The following is a 9,329-nucleotide window of genomic DNA, read 5'->3' on the forward strand; positions in this document are numbered from 1 at the left end:
TTTTTTCCATTTGCTGTCAAACATCAGCTGATAGGCAGAGAGCTAGAAGCTGCTCTTCACATTTAAGATAATGGCAAAAATAACAGGCTCTTAGTGTTACCATACTAGGGGTGTGGCGATTCTCTCCAGTTCTCTCTCTCTCTCATGATAAACTCAATGGGGTTGTCTATTTTTAACCTCCTGTTCTTTCCTTTTGGCAGAGTAATCAGTGCGAGCTGAGCTCTTCCCCTGAATGAATCCAAGTAACCCCGGTGGTTGCCTTCTGAAATGACTAGCAGACACACATCTGTACGGAGGCTGCCCAAAGTATAAACTCTGATTCTAAAGCACCATGTCCAGCCAAGGAAGTCTGGGAGTGGAGTTTTCTACAACGACAGTCAGTTCAGTAGCTGTGCAGGCTGGGGACTCTAAAATTGTTATAGCCGTCATAAAGGTAAGCTAACAACTTTCTCTTTTCTGTGTGGCTGTGGGCTTCTTGCTGTGTGTAGGTAATTTTAAAGAACATTCCACACAATCAGTAGTACGCGGCATGTAGAAGATAACACAGTGAGTACATCGTATTACTTTCTTAAAGCGGCAGCTAAGAGAAACCTCTGTTAAGTTTCAGCCACTTACTATAGTTTCTCTTTTATTTAGCAGAAAACATCTACAGCAGCTTTGTTAAAAAAAGAAAAAAGAAGAAAAAAACATATCATATACTTTCAATTTGGTTTTTAAAGGCAAGGCATTCGAGATTATAAGTTCATAATTGCCAGGCTGAAGAGTCAAGCAGACCTATGAAATATTTGTGATTTTTGAGAGTGAATGTGATGGAGGAGGGAAGAGGAAGATCTTAACAGATAAGGAGTGGTGTTGTCTTGAGCATGATGGAGCACAGAGAGCACCTAATAAGATGCTCTGATGTGTGCCCTCCTGAGCACTGGATTTCACATGATAAAAACACTAGTTAAACCTTGTCACATCGTTGGGGGAATGAAGACTCTGCCAGGGAAGGTACAAAGGACATGCGTCAATATGCTCTTAACTGCAGGAAGTCGAAGCCACTTGGGGCTTATGTTTTATGACATGTTTTATGTCAAATAATTTGCCCATTTGCAAAGATGATCACACATCTTTAGATTGAAGAAGACATCCATGATTTTATTTCCCATGAAAGTGTCCTACAAAACCCCCTGAAGCCTTATGCTTGGATTTAGACAATTCACCACCTAAGGAATTCATTGTTTAATGAAGGGGATCCAGCAAACAAGCTGGTACTCACCAGTCAGTTACTTTCAGGCTTAATTGAATGACTTTTTTGGCCTTTTGTTAGAGCACGGACAACAGGGCCTGCTTAATTTCACTTAATTCTGTCAATTTTATGTTAATGTGGAAATTATAACAGGAAAGCAGCACTTGACATTGAGCAAGACGATTTACTCTACAAGCACTGAATACAAAGTGTTCCTAGTGAGGCCATTTTCCAGAGCTGTTGAGACTTGGTCCCACATAAACAGGACCTCTGCTGATTTCCTCGCCATCTCATTTTTTTCAAAGGCAATGAGTGGACTTGGAAAAAAGCCTGAAGCAGAAGTAGCAAAAATTGAAATTTTGCATGTGATTTTATGATGCTTTGAGTATCTGCAAATTTTGGCAGGGAGAGAAAAGAGGCAAGCTCACTGTTTTAAAAAAAAAAAGTTAACTTTTCCCCCCGTCAAATATGAAACATTTCTTAGAGCAGGGTGAGGAGTAATACATATGGAATAAATTATAGGAGAATCAGAAGTGGATTGACAGTAAAAAGAAAAACTTCTAAAATTACACTGGAAACTTATTTTAATTGAAGTGTGTTTCTAAGATTGTTCCCTCTTTTTCCCCTCCCCAGCTCCTTAACTCACTGCCGTCCCATATAAAATATTCAAAGCGCACAATCCATCTTAAAGGAATAGAAGTGCCTATGTCTGACCTGTGTGTGCCTCTTGTTTCCTAATGTTTTCAGGACACTAATTATCTAGAATAAACATACTTGTTCTCATTCTCTTCAGCAATTCATTTATCCACGTGCATGTGCCTGTTAGTGGTTCATCTTGCTTAATCAATTGTTGCTTCTTAGAAAAGCAGTTCCTCAGCAAATGCAGTGATCAGTTATGTCTTAGAGCAGTGAAGGAGTCCTGAGTGTGGAAAATAAGTTGGCTGCTCTCAAATGGCAGTTATCACACACGTCTAATTTTATTGACATTTTCCTATACACTTCATTGACTACTCAACAACAAAAGTTGGAAAATGTTATGTTTTAACTTTAAAATAAGATACAAATCAGTTGTTTCATCTGCTGTTTGTTCTTTCTGGTTGAACCAGCGAGGTCAATGTAAAGACACTATTCAGCCTAAAGTTTGCATCCTACTTGCCTGAATAGAATTTCACTATTTTTATGAAATTCAGTTTTGTGAGTGAAAGAATGTACAATTACATGAATTATTTTGTAACTTTGTAATATTCAATAATACATAATCTATTGTGTGTGTTCTTCATTAGGGAATTTTAGATTTAAATCTAATATGCCAAGAAAAAATAATTTATCTCAAGAATTAAAAAAAGAAAAGGCTAATCATGGATTAATATTAGACCTAGATTCATTTTTCAATTTATTAAGACCCATCTCTATGGAAAAAATTAAGTGTTCACAGTGTAACTGGAACTAAAAAAAAAAAAAAAGGAAAGAAAGAAAAGAAAAAAAAAAAAAAAAAAAAAAAAGGAAAGAAAGAAAAGAAAAAGAAGGGTGAAGGGGAAGAAACAAGAGGAACTGAAAGTGCATTTCATTTCATTTTTATTTTTAGTGTGGCAAGTGGATACAACTTCAGCTGGCTGAATCACAGCCCAATATTCTAGAAATTGGTAGCAGTCAAGATGAAACCAAAAAACTTCTTCATGATCATGAACTCCTTTTGGCAAAGCTCAAGGTAAGAAAGATGTTAAGACATGACACAGATACAAAACTAAAAAGAAAAAGCTATTTCTTATACTTCCTCTTGATTCCTCTGTTGTCACTGGGCTATGGCTATTTCAACCTAGTTCCGGTTAGATAATGGAAAAGCACTGTAGTTATGTATACATCAACACTAGAGAGAAATAACAAGATTTTTAAAAACTTTCTCTAATATGATAGAAAATAGAGTGATAATATTTTTACTGTGGAGAAATAAGTATTTATTTTTCCTGGCTGCCTCAGTGGAAAAAAATTTCATTTTTCCATTTTATGCATCATATTGTTAAGTCACAACAGGTCCAAACTTTCTATTGTTAATGATACCTTCTGGCAAGAATAATACAGAGGTTTTTTATTCCCTCTGCCAAACTGTTAATATCTGATTTTGTGTTTAATATTCTTGAAACCAAATAATACTTTTATTAAAATCAGAGTTATTTTTCCATATGTGTGGGGTTAGTTAAGAATCTAAAAATAACATCAGTTTATGATTACTAAGGTATCTAATAAGGGCCAACTACATAATTTATGGTGTCTAGTGCAAAATGAAAATGTGAGCTCTCTTTTCAAAAAGCAGGAAAAAGTTTTTTCTTGATCAGTCATGATGTTTTTTTTAAATCTGCTATTTGATGTCTAACTCGTAGGCATGAGGATGTGTGTGAGGTGAATGCAGAGTTTCAGGCCCTAGGCCTCAGCCATGGCTCAGTGCACAGGGTGTGGGCTTGACTTCCTGACTTGTGTCCTGACTCCTGCCAGGGCAGATGACAGAGGTCACTGAGCAGAGGCAGGGAAGCAGACAGGATCGCAAAGAGACTATCCCCAGGAGGTAGAACCACACGCGCAATGGGGCTCCAGTCCTCCAGTACTTCTTCTGTTGTCCCAATGGACTTCGCTTGTAAAACACAAACTCAAAGATAAAATTATTAAGAATTTTAAGACAGTGACAGGTAAAGCATGAAACCCCAAGTGGTTTCCCCTTCTGAGAATGGAGCCTTGTGATACAGCCAGCCCTGTGAGTGATAACCCTCACAGGCAAATGAATGTCTCCACTAAGGTCAAAGAGGTTTAAATCGGGGCTGATGTGACGAGATGTTCCATGTTTTCAGTACTTTAATATTTCTGGTTTCTTCGAACATCTTGGCTGGAATTCATACTTTGCTTCTAAGATTTAGAGGCAGATCTGATCTGCATCTGATTTATACTAACAGTGGTTTTCTGATTGGACAATATTAAAAGTAATTGGGTAAATCAGACTGAGAAATTGAAAAAGAATTAGTGCTGACATAGGGGGTCATTAGAATCCAAAATTTTTTCTCCTGTTTAGACAGCTTCTTGGTCTGGGCAAGAAGCTCTGGGCTGTCTTGCAAGGTAGAAATCCCTGGCCACCAGGAATTTCTTTGTGTATCTAAAAACAAAAACAAAAACAAACAAACACATTATAATGTGAAAGAGCATTGAACCAGGAATTAGACGACCCATGTTTTAGCACTAATTATGCCATTTACTAGTGTAATTCAACAAACAACTCAAGTTCTTGCTGCTACACAAAAAGCTCAGTTTCATGAATTGCGGGAACCCACTGGGCTTCCTTGAAATTCCTGCCCATCCCCAGAGGTTTACTTTCTCATGATCTCCTGCGTCTCTAGTTCCTTCATGTGCACCTGCCAAACTGTTTCTGAAGTTAATCTGGATTTCAAACTACATCCCATCCCTTCTCCAGGTCCCACTAACAGTCAGTGCCCAGCCAGCATTTTCAGGTCCACTGATGAACCATGGGTGATGGGGAAGCTCACGGTAGCCTGGGTCTCTCAAGCCACCTTTTTTCCCCCACCTAATTCCTGTCCAGGCCCAGGACTCCAGTGAGATTGCTTTCTGAGGTAGAGCAATTCAGCTCTCCTTAAAAACTCTGCTCAAATTTGCATACCTAAATCAACCCAGGCGCTCAGCTGGAAAAGGATTTGTCAGTTAACAAGATCCATTTTCAAAAAGTGTTTGTTGTTCTAGATTCTAAAGTCTTGTTGTCCTTGTAGGCCAGTCTTCTGGCTATTGACTAGCCTTCGGGACTTCAGCTTCACATATATTGTAGATCCTTCCATAATGTGCCATGCAATTGTGAGACCATGAGGTTTCGAGTGAAAAAGGATTTTGGCTTCACATAGGCTTCTACCCACGACCTCTTAATGTCCATCTCCCATACCCTCCCTTACCCTACTTGCCTCTATGAACCCAGCCACCTCCTCAAGAAATTTTTAGTAACATCATCTTCCAATGTTATTGATTTTTTAAAAAATCAAGGAATCTGAAATCTGCTTCAGATTTGCTGACAAAAGACTTTTCAAAATAACAAAAATGTGAATGTGAATTCCATTTTGCAAGTCGATAGATTACTAATTCAACCAATTTACTAGTAATTATGTTGTCAGGGCAGGCACAACCTTAACCTGTAGCAGAAAATTGTTGGATCCAAGTTAGTTTTAGTATGAACTTTTCCACAGACAGGGACATTCCAAGTCCAAAAAGCCAATAATATTTAACATTTAATATTCATTCCAGTCCTTTTCTTATGCAGAGAGCCCTGCAATTTGTTCTAATTATAATGAAAAATATGCCGTTAGGAGTGTTAAGAGGGTGTAGAAATTCAGTGCTGAGTCCACTCTGATTTGAGCAATGCAGTTAGCCTCTCTGGTCTCAGGTTCTTTATTTGAAAATTTATGATAATAACAGTTACCCTCAGTTACCCTCAAACACCTAAAAAGGAAATTTGGGGGAGAAATGCAGTGATGTATGGAAGTGCCTGCTGCCTTTTTTAAAAAGTGGTATAATTGTTCTATTAATAATAAATATAACAGAATAATTGGGATGTTTAATTTGATAGAAAAACTATTTTCTGCCTTCCATTGAAAATCATCTCAAATCCTAGTAACTTAGAGTAAAGGGGAAAATTCTAGAACTACAGAATTTTTATGAGTGTTTCTAATGTTGGTAATGTTTATACTCTGGAGATCTTACTTCCCTTTCAGTGGTGTAATTAATTCCAATGGAGTGTCCAGAGTAAAAAATATTTCCCTATTTTCAGTGGGAAACCATTATTGTGTGGAAAAAACATTCACTCCCCAAAGGCACCTAAATTCCCAAACCATACTTGAATTATTTACAATGAGAAAGGAGACATTTAGGGAAAGAGAAGAGGGAGATTAAGCCAAATGAAGATCTATCTGCCTGTGGCTGCCATGAGTTTACGTCCTCAGGTGGTTCAGGAGGGAGAGAGAAGGAGTTGGAGACACCTTAGGGATGTTGCTAAGAATGTTCTTCCCTTCAGTATTGACTTGCAACTAACTACATTGCTACTGTCCAGAAGAATTACAACTATAAGAACCAAGAAACCCTTTGGCCACTGGCTCCTATACTTGTAGATATAGGAATATGTAGATATGTAGGTATGTATTTGTAGATATTTATAGCATTCAGTGAAGAATGACCCTTGAGAGTATAAAATACTAAAATTTTTCACCTCTGACTTGACTCACAAAATTATTGGTTCTCTGATTCTGACTAAATCTTTGACCCAATTCAATGAGTACTTATTTTTGTCCTATTTCCATTAGCTAGAATTGAATAATCAAAATATATTGGCAGTAAAGCTAAAAGTCTTATTAAAACTTGCCTTAAATAAGGATAGTGTGGTTTTCTGCTATGAACTGGAGTATTTACTAAGAATGCATTTTTTATTTTTTTATTGTGCTAAAATACATATAATATAAAATTTTACATTTCAATCATTTTTAAATGTACAATTAATTACATTCACAATGTTGTGTAGCCGGGCCAACTACATAATTTATGGTGTCTAGTGCAAAATGAAAATGTGAGCTCTCTTTTCAAAAAGCAGGAAAAAGTTTTTTCTTGATCAGTCATGATGTTTTTTTTAAATCTGCTATTTGATGTCTAACTTGTAGGCATGAGGATGTGTGTGAGGTGAATGCAGAGTTTCAGGCCTTAGGCCTCAGCCATGGCTCAGTGCACAGGGTGTGGGCTTGACTTCCTGACTTGTGTCCTGACTCCTGCCAGGGCAGATGACAGAGGTCACTGAGCAGAGGCAGGGAAGCAGACAGGATCGCAAAGAGACTATCCCCAGGAGGTAGAACCACACGCGCAATGGGGCTCCAGTCCTCCAGTACTTCTTCTGTTGTCCCAATGGACTTCGCTTGTAAAACACAAACTCAAAGATAAAATTATTAAGAATTTTAAGACAGTGACAGGTAAAGCATGAAACCCCAAGTGGTTTCCCCTTCTGAGAATGGAGCCTTGTGATACAGCCAGCCCTGTGAGTGATAACCCTCACAGGCAAATGAATGTCTCCACTAAGGTCAAAGAGGTTTAAATCGGGGCTGATGTGACGAGATGTTCCATGTTTTCAGTACTTTAATATTTCTGGTTTCTTCGAACATCTTGGCTGGAATTCATACTTTGCTTCTAAGATTTAGAGGCAGATCTGATCTGCATCTGATTTATACTAACAGTGGTTTTCTGATTGGACAATATTAAAAGTAATTGGGTAAATCAGACTGAGAAATTGAAAAAGAATTAGTGCTGACATAGGGGGTCATTAGAATCCAAAATTTTTTCTCCTGTTTAGACAGCTTCTTGGTCTGGGCAAGAAGCTCTGGGCTGTCTTGCAAGGTAGAAATCCCTGGCCACCAGGAATTTCTTTGTGTATCTAAAAACAAAAACAAAAACAAACAAACACATTATAATGTGAAAGAGCATTGAACCAGGAATTAGACGACCCATGTTTTAGCACTAATTATGCCATTTACTAGTGTAATTCAACAAACAACTCAAGTTCTTGCTGCTACACAAAAAGCTCAGTTTCATGAATTGCGGGAACCCACTGGGCTTCCTTGAAATTCCTGCCCATCCCCAGAGGTTTACTTTCTCATGATCTCCTGCGTCTCTAGTTCCTTCATGTGCACCTGCCAAACTGTTTCTGAAGTTAATCTGGACTTCAAACTACATCCCATCCCTTCTCCAGGTCCCACTAACAGTCAGTGCCCAGCCAGCATTTTCAGGTCCACTGATGAACCATGGGTGATGGGGAAGCTCACGGTAGCCTGGGTCTCTCAAGCCACCTTTTTTCCCCCACCTAATTCCTGTCCAGGCCCAGGACTCCAGTGAGATTGCTTTCTGAGGTAGAGCAATTCAGCTCTCCTTAAAAACTCTGCTCAAATTTGCATACCTAAATCAACCCAGGCGCTCAGCTGGAAAAGGATTTGTCAGTTAACAAGATCCATTTTCAAAAAGTGTTTGTTGTTCTAGATTCTAAAGTCTTGTTGTCCTTGTAGGCCAGTCTTCTGGCTATTGACTAGCCTTCGGGACTTCAGCTTCACATATATTGTAGATCCTTCCATAATGTGCCATGCAATTGTGAGACCATGAGGTCTCGAGTGAAAAAGGCTTTTGGCTTCACATAGGCTTCTACCCACGACCTCTTAATGTCCATCTCCCATACCCTCCCTTACCCTACTTGCCTCTACGAACCCAGCCACCTCCTCAAGAAATTTTTAGTAACATCATCTTCCAATGTTATTGATTTTTTAAAAAATCAAGGAATCTGAAATCTGCTTCAGATTTGCTGACAAAAGACTTTTCAAAATAACAAAAATGTGAACGTGAATTCCATTTTGCAAGTCGATAGATTACTAATTCAACCAATTTACTAGTAATTATGTTGTCAGGGCAGGCACAACCTTAACCTGTAGCAGAAAATTGTTGGATCCAAGTTAGTTTTAGTATGAACTTTTCCACAGACAGGGACATTCCAAGTCCAAAAAGCCAATAATATTTAACATTTAATATTCATTCCAGTCCTTTTCTTATGCAGAGAGCCCTGCAATTTGTTCTAATTATAATGAAAAATATGCCGTTAGGAGCGTTAAGAGGGTGTAGAAATTCAGTGCTGAGTCCACTCTGATTTGAGCAATGCAGTTAGCCTCTCTGGTCTCAGGTTCTTTATTTGAAAATTTATGATAATAACAGTTACCCTCAGTTACCCTCAAACACCTAAAAAGGAAATTTGGGGGAGAAATGCAGTGATGTATGGAAGTGCCTGCTGCCTTTTTTAAAAAGTGGTATAATTGTTCTGTTAATAATAAATATAACAGAATAATTTGGATGTTTAATTTGATAGAAAAACTATTTTCTGCCTTCCATTGAAAATCATCTCAAATCCTAGTAACTTAGAGTAAAGGGGAAAATTCTAGAACTACAGAATTTTTATGAGTGTTTCTAATGTTGGTAATGTTTATACTCTGGAGATCTTACTTCCCTTTCAGTGGTGTAATTAATTCCAATGGAGTGTCCAGAG

General features: G+C 38.0%; 1 protein-coding gene across 1 annotated transcript in view; it reads left to right on the forward strand.

Moving 5' to 3' along the window:
• Positions 1-9,329, forward strand: part of CCDC141 (coiled-coil domain containing 141) — a 177,912-nt gene that overhangs the window by 8,409 nt on the left and 160,174 nt on the right. The window contains exons 4-5 of the mRNA XM_011356729.2: positions 201-433; positions 2,817-2,939. Of these exons, the coding sequence (XP_011355031.1) occupies positions 332-433; positions 2,817-2,939 (225 nt within the window). The 5' untranslated portion in view covers positions 201-331. The remainder of the gene's footprint in view (positions 1-200; positions 434-2,816; positions 2,940-9,329) is intronic.

The sequence above is a fragment of the Pteropus vampyrus genome, unplaced genomic scaffold (assembly GCF_000151845.1).
Source record: "Pteropus vampyrus isolate Shadow unplaced genomic scaffold, Pvam_2.0 Scaffold2, whole genome shotgun sequence".
NCBI classification, from domain to species: Eukaryota; Metazoa; Chordata; class Mammalia; order Chiroptera; family Pteropodidae; genus Pteropus; species Pteropus vampyrus.